This window comes from Hyperoodon ampullatus (genome assembly GCF_949752795.1).
Source record: "Hyperoodon ampullatus genome assembly, chromosome: 9".
Taxonomy (NCBI): Eukaryota; Metazoa; Chordata; class Mammalia; order Artiodactyla; family Ziphiidae; genus Hyperoodon; species Hyperoodon ampullatus.
In genome coordinates, this window is record NC_136922.1 from 100,441,696 (window position 1) to 100,457,510 (window position 15,815).

At 35.3% G+C, this 15,815-nt stretch overlaps 1 protein-coding gene across 1 annotated transcript in view; it reads left to right on the forward strand.

Moving 5' to 3' along the window:
• The window catches only part of CNTNAP2 (contactin associated protein 2), a gene marked incomplete at both ends in the record, with an annotated part of 2,063,650 nt that overhangs the window by 1,163,084 nt on the left and 884,751 nt on the right, over positions 1-15,815 (forward strand). The window contains one exon of the mRNA XM_079711872.1: positions 13,593-13,764. Within this exon, the coding sequence (XP_079567998.1) occupies positions 13,593-13,764 (172 nt within the window). The remainder of the gene's footprint in view (positions 1-13,592; positions 13,765-15,815) is intronic.

Sequence of the window (15,815 nt, forward strand, 5' to 3'; positions counted from 1 at the left end):
GCAGGCTCAGCGGCCATGGCTCATGGGCCTAGCCGCTCCGCGGCATGTGGGATCCTCCTGGACCAGGGCACGAACCCGTGTCCTCTGCATTGGCAGGCGGACTCTCAACCACTGCGCCACCAGAGAAGCCCTCTTTCTTTCTTTCTTTGTTTCTTTCTTTCACCCCCACAAAAGCTTCTCCTACCTTATAGGATGCATAGAGATATAATTTAAATGATGTGTGTTACATTTTATCTAGCATTTCTATGTGTTTTGAACTGAAAAATTAAGTTTCAGGCTCCTCATTTTGTTGTATCACAGGAAATGGAATTATCTAGAAATTTATTTATTTGTATCTCTTTCCTAAATACTCTACAGTATGTTATTCTTGAATGTTAAATGTTGTTAAATAAATTCTCATAGCAGAGAATTTGTGTTATGTTAAAAAATTGAGATGTGGTAGAAGTTTTACAAATGTATTTATATGCAACAAGTCTTTTTTTAGTAACTCAGAATAGACAGTGTCGGCATTTTGGGGAAAATTATTATTTTTGGAGAGTATTGAGTTAGTGAAATTTGAAGCATTCTAAAAAGTATTGGGTTGGCCAAAAATTGCTTTTGGTTTGTAAGTAAAAATAAAAGACTTATTTTCACCAAGAACTTTATTGAGCAACATATTCACCCTTCTTTTGTTCCACTACCTTCTGCCATTTTTCAGGTAATTTCATAATTCCGTCTTCCCCAAACTTTTAATCTTTTTGAGCAAAGAACTGTTCCAGGTGCCTTTTACAGTCTTCTAGGGAATTGAAACTTTTTCCGTTAAGAGAATTTTGTAAAGACCTAAATAAATGGAAACCCGAAGGTGCAATGTCTGGTGAATATGGTGGATGAATCAGAACTTTCCAGCCCAGCTGTAGCAGTTTTTGCCTGGTCATCAAAGAAACTTGTGGTCTTGTGTTATCCTGATGGAAGATTATGCATTTTCTGTTGACTAATTTTGGATGCTTTTCATCGAGTGCTGCTTTCAGTTGGTCTACTTGGGAGCAGTATGTGTTGGAATTAATCGTTTCATTTTCTGGAAGGAGCTCATAATAGTGGACTCTCTTCCAGTCCCACCATATACATAACATCACCTTCTTTGGATGAAGACTGGCTTTTGGTGTGGTGGTGGTGGTTCATTTCACTTGCCGCACGATCTCTTCTGTTCCACATTATTGTACAGTATCCGCTTTTCATCGCCCGTCACAATTTGTTTTAAAAACGGAAAGTTTTCATTACATTCCAGTAGAGAATTGCCTGCGGAAATATGGTCAAGAAGGTTTTTTTCACTTTACTTATGTGGAACCCAAACATCAAAGTGATTCACATAACCAAGCTGGTGCAAATGATTTTCAAAGCTTTAATTGGATATTTTGAGTATGTCAGCTATCTCCCATGTGGTATAACATTGATAGTTCTCAGTTAATGTCTCGATTTGATCACTATCAGCTTCATCTGGTCTACCCAAATGTGGAGCATCATCCAGTGAGAAATCTCCAGCACGAAACTTCGCAAACCACTTTTGACACATGCAATCAGTCACAGCACCTTCCGCATACACTGCACAAAACTTTTTGTGCATTTCGGTTGCGTTTTTACTTTTCTTAAAATGAAGCATAATGTACTGAAAATCTTGCCTTTTTTCTTCCATCTTCAATATTAAAATGACTATACAAAAATTCACCAATTTTGATGTCTTTTTTTAAATGCATGCTGATATGATAGCTGTCACATACAACTACCAAAATTGTTTTGAATGAAGTTAAAGAAAACTAAGTGGTACAAGAGCCAACTTACGGAAAAAAACAAACAAACGTTTTGGCCAACCCAATATTTTACCTTCAAACTCTAACATCAGACTTCATTGATGAACATGGAAACATTATCACAACTGAAGAAAAGCACCATCATTGTACAGAGTGCAGAACATTGAAGTCTCAAAAGATCACATCAAGGGTAATAACATCATCAACAACAACAATAATTGTAACACCAAGTAGAAGGGAAGGAGGAGGAAAAAGGATAGGTCATGGACTCCTGTTTTGGGCCAAGCACCCTTCTAAGCACCAAAGCCAAAACAGGTTGAAAATTTCTTGCCTATCCAGTTTCAAAGCAACTCCTGGAATAAATCTTCACAATATGGCTTTGTATTGATTTGAAGTTAATTTCCAGAATATCAAATATGGTCATATTTAGAAGCATTCCAAAGCCAGGTAGAAATTGCCTTGATTTCCTAGTATTTTGGATTATAGATATTATTGTAATGCAGATAATTGTGATTCTAGTTTACATGCATATTTTCCTTTTTCACATGTAAAAATACTAATAGAGAAAGGCAGAGTCCTCCCCCCTCAAAATATTAAAAGATACATAGGCTTTTAAAATGGGGCTATTTATAGGAGTGATGAGAAACCAATTTCTAATTTTATTTACAGTATAGAACAAATCTCTCAAATATCAAAATACTTTTAAATGTGAGAAATTACCATGTTATTTAATCAAAGCCATGCATTTAACAGGCTCCTAATGATAAGAATTACCATTATTGAGCATCTACTGAGTGCCTGTCACTGTGCTAGGTGCTTTTCTTATAGTATTTTATTTAATGTTTACAAAAACCGCATGAATTGGGTATTATTAATCCTGTTCTTCAACTGAAGGAACTGAAGTTAAGACCAGACAGGGGGAGGTAGGGGAAAGGGGAAGATGTTGGTCAAAGGATGCAAATACACAGTTATGTAGGATTGTAAGTCTAGAGAGAGATCTAATGTACAGCATGGTGTTAATCATATTATAATTAATCATATTATATTGTATAGTGGAAATTTGCTAAGAGAACAGATTTCAGGTCCTCTCACCACACTCCAAAAATTGGTAACTCTCTGAGGAGATGGATGTGTTAATTAGCTTGACAGTAATAATCATTTCACTATTTAGATATATATTAAAACATAAATATATACAATTTAATTTAAAAAAATACATTAAACAAAAGCCAAGTAACCTAGTCAAGGCATAACTATGTAACTAATATATTCAGGACTGGGATTCCAACCAGTTCTGCTGTTCTGCAGCCCATACTCCTGACCACTAAGATTGTATTTTACAAAATATTGTATTATTCCACAGTAATCAACAAACAGCTTATACAGAAGAATCAAGAAGACAATATTATTTTATTTTGTGAATGTATAAATGTACTTGTCTATTTTATGTGTTACATACACTAATGGGAATGGTCATAAAGAATCAAAGTTATCAAATGTGAAAGTCTTTTATTTTGCATTTTGCACTCTCTCTCTATACAAATACACAACTAAGTTTTCAGAAATTCACTTAACATTAAAAAAAAGACATAAAAGAGTTAAATTATTCAGTTTGGTAATTCTGCTCTTCTTTTTATGGTGGCCCTGGGGCAACAATGGCTTTTAAAATCATATTGTACAATTTGATTTGCAAATTGCTAGCTATCCCAATTTGTCAAGATACCCAGTCTGCTTCTCTGATTTCCTTTTATTTTTCTATGTTCTTGTAATTTTCTTCATGATTATTAAAAGACACTCATAGAACTATGTCCAGTATCTTCTAAATTTAAGCTAATTTGGGTATAAATACACTTTACTTATCTTATGAGTATTGTATGAGGATAGGAGGGGAGATTCACAAATAATTTTATTTGAAAAATTTTGATCCTGCTAAGGCAATAAAATTTTGATAAACAGTGTTTTTTAAACAATATATTGATACTAATATTTATATATTTTTAAATATTCTAAAATATACATATTTTACACTGTAAAGCAATTATACTCCAATAAAAAAGTTAAATATATATATATATATACACATATTTTAAATTAATCTAGCTTCCTAAGTGGTCCAATAAATTATATTAAATTAATTTTAATTAAGTAAAGTCAAACTGATAAATACTATTTTTAAAAACAAATAAAATTTTGTTCTCATAATGTAAGAACCCATGTTTTGTATATCACTATAAATATATTTTGCATTTGGAAAACTAGAACATTAGAGGGAAAGAAAAACCTTGGAAATTAAAAAAAAATCCTGTTAATTCATTTTATCAAATAAATAAAAGACTCCTGATCCGGTTGTAACATGATCAGATTAATATTTTTAATATGGATCACTTAGGCTTCATGCTGGAGATGGATTGGAAGTGGGTGGTGGAGAAGGTGTGATAGTCTGATCTCAGATGGTCATGAAGAGACTGAGGATTATTTAAAAGATAGAACTGACATGATGTGATTGTGCATACAGGGAGTAAGGATGGAGGTGCCAGGAATTACTCTTGGTTGTTTAATATGTGCAACATTTTAGATGAGAAAATTGAAGTTGACTTTCTGAGTGACTGCTGGTATAGGGACAATAACATAATACCACCCGGGATCAAGAACAATATATCTTGAGTTTTGAACATGTGTTAAATATTAGAATGGGGAAGTCCAAGAACCTCTGGATACATTAGTCCTCAGCTCAGAAGAAAGACCTGTGATGGAGATATCATTGGAAACCTACTCATATAGTTGGTAGTTCAAGCAGTGGGTTTGGGTAATGCTATTATTGTGGAGAGACTACCAAGAAAACTGACATGGCCCAGGACAAACTTTGATGAACTCCTACATTTATACACCAGGTAGGAGGCAAGCAGTCAGTAAATGAAATTGAAATGATACTGCTAGAAAAGTATAAAGAAAACCTGGGACAATATATATTCTGTTAGCCAAGGAAAGAGATAAAATATTCAAGAAGTGAGAATGGTCTTCTCAAACTCTTCCATTACTTGCATTTTACTTACTCATTTGGATAGGCAGTAACATTTTTAATACAATTATGTTCATGTTTCTGAGACCTGTCTTCCTAATGAGATTTTAACATTCTTAAGGATAAAAATAACATAGTTTTGGATCTCTGATAAATACAAAGATAATTGAAATAATATAAACCATTTGAAATAATAGAAATGGTGATGATGTTGGTTTCTGGATCTCTTTGGTGTATATTCTGGGCATTTTCTAGGCACTTACTTTGTAGTTATATTCTTACTAATTCTTTACAACAACCCCCTGTGCTTATACATTTTGTAAGTTTTATAAAATATTGTTTTATAAAATATTGTAAGTTTTCCTATTTTATAGATAAAGAAATAAGAAACAGAGCATTAATTTCCCCAAGGGGAAAAAATTGATAGAGACAAAATTCTTAATATTATATCTACTACTCATTTATTATAAATAAACAGTAGATAAACATAAATGTAATAAATATAAATGACATCCTAAATTTGAAAAAGCCAACAGATTATATTAAATAATTTACAAAATTAAAATTAACTCATAAAAATTACCTCCAAAGATGTTAGTTAGTTAGCCTTTCATTAGTAGACCACTGTTTGATAACGGAATGTTAGGAGCACTGTGCTTTCTGCTCTCCCACATGTTGTGTGCTCTTTAAACAATGCAATTTGTTATCCTCACCCACTTTTCCAGTTTCCCATTGATCTAAATGGTAAACCCAAGTCAAGCCCTAAGTCTTCATGTAATTTGGATTCTGTGATCTTTGATATTGTTAATCATTCCTTCACTTCCTTAATATCACTCCTTGGTTTTTCTTCTACCTCTTTCTCAGTTTTATTCACTAGTTTATTTTCCTGCTTTTACCACTGATATGTAGATTATTTCTAGAGTTCCAGCCTTGAAGTTCTTTGCTTAGCGCACTATACAATTTCTTTATACAATCTTCTCCACCTCCATAGCATAGTGACTGAAAAACTTCCTCAAATTCTGATCCCTCTCCTGATGTCCAGATATTAATATTAATCTATGGATTGAATATTTTACCTTAGATATCCCAGTGGTACTTCAGACTTGAAAAGGCTAGCTTTGAACTCATCAGAACCACCTACCACCCTTTCTCCTCTCCTTTCATTCTACTCCTTAAAGATCTGATGCTTTTCCTGCATCTTCTTTTTCATAGAGGCAAAAGCATCCATGTAGTTGCTCACCCAGAAATCTGAGTCATTCTAATCGTCTCTCTTTCAGTGCAGTACTCATATCCAGTAGATCAGCCAGTTCTGTCATATCTTCCTATGAAATATTTTCTTCCATTCCCTCTACGTCAGCTTCATTAACATAGTTTAGATAAGAATTTGTAATTTATCCAATGACTCTTTTGTAAAACAATCCTTATCTCCTGTTTTCCCTCTACCAGCTTATTCCTCTCTCCACCAGAGAGAAAATAACATAATGCAAATTGATTAAGTTATTTCCTTGCTCAAAATTCTTCAGTGGCTTTTTGTTCATTCAGTAGACAATGTTTGAGCCCCTACTATGTAAGAGATCTAGGAGTCGAAGTCTCATGGAGGGTACATTCCAGTAAAAGGAGAAAAAACAGTAAACAAAAATATAATATATAATGTGGTGATAAGAGTTATGAAAAATGAATCAGATAAGGGGGATAGAGCATCAAGGGGGTGGGGGAATGTTATTTAACTGGTGATCAGAGAAGGCCTCTCTGATAAGGTAACTGAAACAAGAGTCCTGAAGGAAGTGAAGATGCAAGGTTAGATAGCACCTCATTCCAGGATAAAAATGCAAACATATTCACACACTTGATCATTCACCTAACAAATACAGAGGGGTCAATAAAGCCTGAAAAATGGAGATTATATTATGTTATAAAGGAGAGCTTCAATCTGTTGAAAAGTAATTTATTTCCAAACTTTATAATAGACACTTTGTATCTTGAATATCTCCCTTATATCCCATGGATTGTTTTAATATAAATAGGTTGGTAAATTTTATGCTATGTGTGTTTTTCTCAACAAATATGTTTTTTTTTTAATTCATAGAGAAGTAAGGCAATACAATTGCTGTCATGAAACTATTATACTAAAGGGGAGAAAAACACATTCAGAAACACGCACGTGTAAGTAAATAAACCAATCCAGATAATTATAAATTGTGACAAATTCTATGACAAGAAATAAGTAGCTGAGGAACTGGAATGAGAAAATGGATAGAATAATTTTAAGTAGAGTGGTCTTGGAAGACCCCCTCTCAGAAGGTGATATTTGAGCTGACCTGAATCATAAGTCAGCCATGAAAAATGCAAGTGGGGAGAAAATTCCAGGCAGAAAGGTCTTGGTTTTCCTAAAGCACAGGCAAGAGAATGGGGGTGGCTGAAGCATAGTGAGCAAGAATAGGCACTTTTTTTTAATTGAAGTATAGTTGTGTCAGTTTCAGGTGTACATCAAAGTGATTCAGATATTTTTGAAGTGGGTAGGAATAGATATCTTAAAGCATTTAATTTGGGAGCTAGTAGTCACCCCAAAATACAACAGAACCATTTTTAAATGTGACAGATTTATTTGAAGCATAAAGTATATACTGAGGGAAAAAAATCAATCCTTTGTAGAATTTTCTTATACTTATTTAATGGTTTAACTAATATTGTTTTAATTTTTAAATCTTGGAAGGTGATTTGAGTGTTTGCATGTGTCCTAATATTTTTAGGGTTTAGGAACTCCCTAGATCTAAAAATCTGGCTAAGAGGGATATGAATTGAGATTGGAATGTGGGCAGGGTTCAGAATATTCAGCCTTTTAAGGCTACAAAAGTCACCCTGGCCTGGTAACATAGAACATAAAATGAGGATCAAGTGTTAAATGCCACTGGGAGGTCTAGTTAAAGGGTAAAAGATGTCCTTTGGTTACCTGAAAATGATCACTGAAATTAGGAAGAGCAATTTCATTGACAGTTCATGGGTACTGAATGCAGATTAAAGTGGAATAAAGTGGGATATGGGGAAATGGAGACAGGATGATTGCCTTTTATTGGGAAATAATTTAATCCAAAATAAGGTTCTCGAATGGCATTATGTTTAGTGTCAAGCACCATCTCATGTCAAATGGATCATAATCTTTTTTAAAATAGTTTTTATTTTCAAACAATTTAAAATGTGAAAAAAAATTGCAAGAAGAGTTCAAAAGCCACCAGTATAACTTTCACTCAGAGAACTCATTCAAGTTTTGTCAGTTGTCCAGTAACGTCCTTTATAGTAAAAGACCCAGTCTGGGATCACATGTTACACCCTGTTTTCCTGCCTCTCCAGTCTCTGCTGATGAAAATCAGATTCTCAGCTGTTCGTTGGCTTTCACAACCGTATCATTCCTGAAGATGCTCTCAGTTTGAGTCTGTCTGATGTTCTCTCTGATTGGACCTAGGATATGTGTCTTGGGCAGGAGTACCACCAGGAGTCATTGCATTCTTCTCAGCAGTTTATCAGGTGTCCCACAGCGTCAGTGGGTCCCATTACTGGTGGTGATAACTTTGATCATTTGATTACAAAGATGTCTGCCAGGTTTCTTTGCTGTAAAATGACTACTTTCCCCTTTGAAATTAGTGAATATATTCATAGGGAGACACTTTGAGACTGTTGATCATCCAAATTTCACCCACTCATTTGAGCATCAGTTAATATTTCTTGCCTGGATTAATTACTACTATGATGGTTGCCAGATTGTACCTTTCTAATTCCAACATGCTTTTTACATTTGTTAGTTATCACAGGAAGATATTTCTATTCTCCTGTTTATTCATTTTTATGCAAGTGGACTCATGGATTCCTGTTATTCGATGAAATATATCTATAAATTATTTCCTTTTCCTCTTATTTCCCTCCTTCCTCCCTCCCTCCCTTCCTTTCTTTTGATACTCAAAATATCTTTCGGATGCTCAAATTATTTATTTTGTTGTAAACTTGTCCAGATTGGAGCAGTAGGGGCCCTCTTCAGACTGGCCCCTGTGTCATTCTGACATGACACCATCATTCTTTGAGCACTTCTTTACTTTCCTGGGCAGCAGAATGTTCCAGGCTCATATTGTGCTTTCTGTGACCGAGCTCTAGGATCAGCCTTTCTCCAAAGAGTCCTGCTTTTATTCAGTAGAGAAACTAAGATCTGAACTGTAAGGGGACTCATTTCTTCTGGGTATAATCCTTCTCTGGACCATCTTCAGTGGATGGTAGGAACCACCTGTATATTGAGCATATACACAGTTCCATCTAGATTTATTTCTATATCTGTCTCTATATACTGAAAACCACAAGTGCACACTTACAGATTAAATTCCAATCCAAACCCATAGGATCCATTCAAGATCTCCTCTTTTCATTTGCACCCTCCTTTCCTGACAGTGTGAACCTGGCTCCCACTATCGTCAATCTATTTATTTATTTGCTCAGTCAACCTGTATTATAGTCAGTCTCCCAGCCGTGCCAGGTGGGCATGTGCTTGGCTGTCCTTACTGCAGGCACCAAGCACCACTGGGCTCACTCCTGACTCACTCTAACACATTGCTTGCTTGGGCCCAACCCCACCAGGGTGAATTATTTAGGAAGGTTTGGTAAACAGTAGAGATTAGTAGACACTTTGCACAATATTCCAAGGTTATTTTGAAAGGAAAAGCCTAAATGGTTTTTAGCATCTTTACGGCATTCTACCAGCCTTTCTCAACCTCCCAAACTTCCCAACTTTAAAATAAGTATAAATAGAGACATCTTGTATGCATGTAGTTTTAGACATGTAAAATATTCAGCCCTGTTGCCTGTTGTTTGCATTTCTTGTCCCATCAAGTTACCATTATAATTTGCAACAACTTAGATTGGCATTTTAATGTCAAAACAAATACCAGCATGCTTTTCACTAATGTATATCTGAGTTAAAATTTAAAACCTTGAAAATGCATGTGTTTCTTTTGTCAACAAGAATAACTAAATGCTGAAAGGACTTCAAATCAGGTATAAAGTTTTTATATGCCAAGTCTTGGAATGGAAATCTCAAACATACCATTAAGGTAACATAGTTATAATGACCCAGTTCACTGATAGATGCAATTGAGAATGACACAATTACAGTTCACTGTGGGTATTACAACATATCGTCAGATCACCAGTAACTACAACCCATGTATAAACGTTGTATTTTTTATTTCGAATTCATAGATATAATAAATTTAAAGGTCTAAGCCAAAACAAGCAAAAGTTTACTTTTTTACTGTTTTTAATTTTTATAATAACTTGGCAAATTTTAGTTGAGTTTAACCCTCTATCCATTTTATATCTATTCATTTCTGACCCTCAAAATCCCAGCTGCAAATTTTTTTTCTCCGAACAATCCTGCTGTTAATCTACTAAGTAGGTTAAATCCTAAGCTTTAGTCACTGGAAGTATCACAGACACTATTACACTAAGAATTTTTACTGAAATTATATTTGTACATGCAGGGAACAATAACAGAAATAAATAATAATATGCTGTCCTCCATTTCAAGGGTAGGAGGGTGTTAGAGCACCCGGAATTTCAGTACCAGAGACTCAACATCTTTAACCCATTGCTAACTATAAGGGAGTGGTCAACCTTCTACTAGTACAGTTCTCTTAAAAATGTGTAGGCTTCCTATGAATGATGTTTAGCTTTACTTCATTAAACAAAAGCCATATCCACACTTTCATAAAGATAAGCTCTTTTTCACATTGGGCTTCTGCGGACATGCTGAGGGGAAAATGTCCATAAGATTATTAGAACCATTATTGTTTAACTCAGAGGCTCTGTAAGACATACCAGTAAGCTGGCTAGAAGTTATTTTCTTTGAATGAATGGTTCTTGGAGGCACCATCTAAGATATTTCTGAGGTCTTAATATGGATTTTATAGCCACACCTCATTATCATCTTTAGATCATGTTTTCCTGGTAGTAGAAATTTGCCATGAAGTGATTTCTTTTTTTTTGCGTTACACGGGCCTCTCACTGTTGTGGCCCCTCCCGCTGCGGAGCACAGGCTCCGGACGCACAGGCTCAGGGGCCATGGCTCACGGGCCCAACCGCTCCGAGGCATGTGGGATCCTCCCGGACCGGGGCATGAACCCGTGTCCCCTGCATCGGCAGGCGGACTCTCAACCACTGCGCCACCTGGGAAGCCCCATGAAGTGATTTCTTAATTTTTTGCGTTCAACAACTGGAGAGACTGAAATTAAGAAAATATTTTATTTTCAAATCCATCAAGACCTAGCTTCCTTATATTTAACAGTTTGTCTTTAGTTTTTCTCTCTTCTTTTTCCCTTTTACTATAAACAAAGAGAAGACGCCAGAGTACTCTGTGTGGAAATGTCCTTAGCTAGATATGCAGTTCATTAAGTACAGTGTTTTCCTTTCCACATTATCAGTTTTGCTAAACTTTCCACTGCAACATAGCAATGATCCAGTTTTCTTCCATTTCCAGTAACATTGCTTCCTCACCTTCCTTTCAGTCATTACTGACAGCCTCTTCATGAGCCATGAGGCTCCATGGCTACGTTATAATGGACATGTAGTAGTTTGTACTATAATTATCTTCTCCTAGAATGTATCCTGTGTAGAAAAATGAAAGGAATTGACAATTTCAAGCTCTAGAATTCATCAGGGCCAAACAACATTGTTATGAGTGACCGATGAAGTCTTGTTTTATGAACTTAACTGTACCCATTTCATAGCGATCCGTGTGTTATGCAGCTGCCTTGCTTCTGAGAAGATCTTGTTCTCACAATAGATCTACCCATTTTGGAATACTTCAAAGCAAGTGTGGATATTTAGAGACTCCCAAGTATTCAAAAAACAGAATCATATGATTGTCTCGTTAAGAATAGTCAGTAAAGTTACATCTGGATGTTTTCTCTTTGCTAAGTTTAGACATTAAACTCCATTCAATTTTATCTTGATTAGACAGAGTGAAAATCATATGTATGCATACAGCTAGTCTAAATAGACCACTTAGCTAAGATCAGCAATTTTCTGAGAGGATTAAGTCAATGCAAATGCAAAAAAAAAAAAGTGACTCAGAAAAGAAAAAAGAAAAAAAAATGCCATATGTTTGACATTGAAATAGAGCCTTATTTATTTTTAAGCCAAGAAATTAAGTATAATCGTATTTTTACATAGTACTGTGTTGATGGAAAATGATTGTATACACTTCTGTGATTAATCCTTAAAGAGGATTCAATTGATAATTATTAGATTTTAATTATTGTAACCCATTAATAAAGGGAGAAGGAGATTTCTGTTGTTCTAAACTACTATTACTAGTCAAACACAATAGGACATTTAAAAAAAATCACTTAATGGGGACTTCCCTGGTGGTCCAGTGGGTAGGACTCCACGCTCCCATAGCAGGGGGCCTGAGTTCGATCCCTGGTGGGGAAACTAGATCCCGTATGCATGCTACAACTAAGAGTTCGCATGCCACAACTAAGAAGCCCACGTGCCACAACTAGAGATCCTGCATGCCACAACTAAGACCCGGCACAGCGAAAATAAATAAATAAAATAAAATAAATAAGTATTTAAAATAAAATAAAAAATCACTTAATTGTCATTTTTTGGACAATGTTTTTATTGAAAATTCCCTTTTATCCAATTAATGGCACATCCTGATACCAACCCATTTTGTATAAATTGTTTTTTTGCTATAGATATAATATTAGATTGAAAAGAATGTGTGAATAACTTAAGATTTTTAAGCAGACAAATTACTACAGTTTAATTTGCTCTGATAGGTGAAGTTCATTTGGGGGACTTTGTGGAGATATTTAATGTGATCAAGAAATTTTATTCCATATGGCCTACAGATTTTCTATGCATAATATGAATTATGATTTCTTCTATTGAAAAGCATAAAGGCAATTTATTTGTGGTGCTATTTTAAAGTTACTTTGCAATAAAATTTTTAAAATTATCTGATCTCAACCTTAGTATATGTATATCCTACTCTGTAATAGAACCAGTAGTTGCTAACCCTAATAGAAACTTTCTTTTTTTGTTTTGTTATTCATTCTTTTAAGCTTTTAGTTTCACTTCTTATCACTTATGCTACCTATACCATGTTAGGTACCTTATATGAGATGGATATTCAGAGCAAGGTGGCTGACCCTTATGCCTAAATTTGTCTCTTTATGTTTCTTTGGGTTTTATAAATTGGGAAATCATTTGTAATGCAAATGTCTCTTTGGATTGAATTAGATATTAATCTATAAAAGAAACCCGCCTTAGCTGATAATAGTAAGTTTAGCTTCATGACATCTGAATAACAGACCTCTGAGGAATTAAGAAAATAAGAAAATATTAAAGACATAAAAGGAAGGAGCTTGGATAGTTGGGAAAGGTCTAAAATTTTACATCCTGATCTCTGAAGACAGGGTCAGATGAAGAAGTATAGCCGTGAGCAGATGGACAGAGATGTGACAGAGTGAAAAAGAAGATGTCAAAAGAGAAAATATGAAGGATGCTTCATAGACATAGACCAGAGACAAACATTTGCCTGGGTTCAACCCTTAACAACTTCCCCTGAAATAATACCATTTTCTCAGAAGACTTCATTCTTCCACACTGAGTACAACGTCAGCAAGGATCAGTGAAACACAATAGTTGGATACGATGGCTGTGGTCCGGGACAACACCCAGAGGAATTGTAGTGAAGCATGCTGGACACAGAATTCAACATTCCCATTTTTTCTCTCTCACAGGTTATCTGAACGAGATGAATAACTCAAGTCACTCTGTCCTTCAGCCTTCATTCCAAGGATGCATGCAGCTCATTCAAGTGGATGATCAACTTGTAAATTTATACGAAGTGGCACAAAGGAGGCCAGGAAGTTTTGCGAATGTCAGCATTGACATGTGTGCCATCATAGACAGGTAAGCGGTCTTCATCCTTCCTCGAATTGTTCAGCATTGACATGTGTGCCATCATAGACAGGTAAGCGGTCTTCATCCTTCCCCGAATTGTTCAGATTTTCAGAATTCATGTTTTTGTTGTAGGACAAGTGAAACACCCGAACACACAACCCTGTAAGGGGTAAGGAGACAGGAGCCATTTGCCGTGCCTGTGGCTTTTGTTTGTGATGTTAGCAGTGATGCTTATATCAGGACATGGTTATATATGACAGAACAATATGTGATGTCACATTAACCCATTCAGCCTCCCTTGGTGAATGTGAGCATTATGCATGTAGTTTTGCAAGCAACAGCTGGAAAAGAAACTTAGTTTATTTTTAGTTTTGCTTCTGATGCCCACAGCAGAAATGTCCCTCTTCTTCTTGTCTTGGTCATGACTCATCCTCAGTATATGGTCCCCTCTAAAGGCCCCTCTTGAAGGAAAAGAAACATTAAAATGTGTTGGCAGGCAGTATGGGGATTTTAGAATATTTAATGTAGTTGAGTCTGCTTACAAAACAGACATACTGAAATATTATTACAAGATCTCATCTTTGTCAGTTTTTGCAAATCTGGGGAGAAACTTTTTGTAAAAACTTAGTTGACCTCTCACATGGTGGAAAGATACAACCTTTATATGAAATATTATGACAGCATTACATATACTACCTTAACATACTTCTAAAAAGTGGCTTTCATTCCAACATGAAAAAATTTCATTTTGAGATGTTTTGCCCACAAACAAACTACATCTAATTTTGAGTTGAATTTAACCCGGTGAATTTAGGTGATATTCTGTCCTATTTTCAAATCTTTTATGAGAGGGCTATGTTATTCTGAAAAGAATTTTATTAATTTTATATTTTTAAGATAAAAGTTCTATAAGTCTCAGCCAGTCCCCAGTAAAGTACAGACTTTAAGTCTCTAATAATCTTAATTCATTTAAGAGGGGATCCTTGGGGAAGTCATCCAAAGGCATATAATGAATCTTAAAAATATACAAAAATCATCTATTATGAAATAATCTTGCTTCCATATAATCTTAATAAAGTAGTATTCACATGAATGGTAAATTACAGTTTATGATGTCTGTAGAATGTAACTTTTTTTTTTACATCTTTATTGGAGTATAATTGCTTTTACAATGGTGTGTTAGTTTCTGCTTTATAACAAAGTGAATCAGTTATACATATGTTCCCATATCTCTTCCCTCTTGCATTTCCCTCCCTCCCACCCTCCCTATCCCACCCCTCCAGGCGGTCACAAAGCACCGAGCTGATCTCCCTGTGCTATGCAGCTGCTTCCCACTAGCTATCTACCTTACGTTTGGTAGTGTATATATGTCCATGCCTCTCTTTCGCTTTGTCACAGCTTACCCTTCCCCCTCGCCATATACTCAAGTCCATTCTTTAGTAGATCTGTGTCTTTATTCCTGTCTTACCCCTATGTTCTTCATGACATTTTTTTTTCTTAAATTCCATATATATGTGTCAGCATACAGTATTTGTCTTTCTCTTTCTGACTTACTTCACTCTGTATGACAGACTCTAGATCCATCCACTTCATTACAAATAGCTCAATTTCGTTTCTTTTTATGACTGAGTAATACTCCATTGTATATATGTGCCACATCTTCTTTATCCATTCATCCGATGATGGACACTTAGGTTGTTTCCATCTCCGGGCTATTGTAAATAGGGCTGCTATGAACATTTTGGTACATGACTCTTTTTGAATTATGGTTTTCTCAGGGTATATGCCCAGTAGTGGGATTGCTGGGTCATATGGTAGTTCACTTTTTAGTTTTTCAAGGAACCTCCATACTGTTCTCCATAGTGGCTGTACCAATTCACATTCCCACCAGCAGTGCAAAAGTGCTCCCTTTTCTCCACATCATTTCCAGCATTTATTGTTTCTAGATTTGTTGATGATGGCCATTCTGACTGGTGTGAGATGATATCTCATAGTAGTTTTGATTTGCATTTCTCTAATGATTAATGACGTTGAGCATTGTAGAATGTAACTTTTTAAAG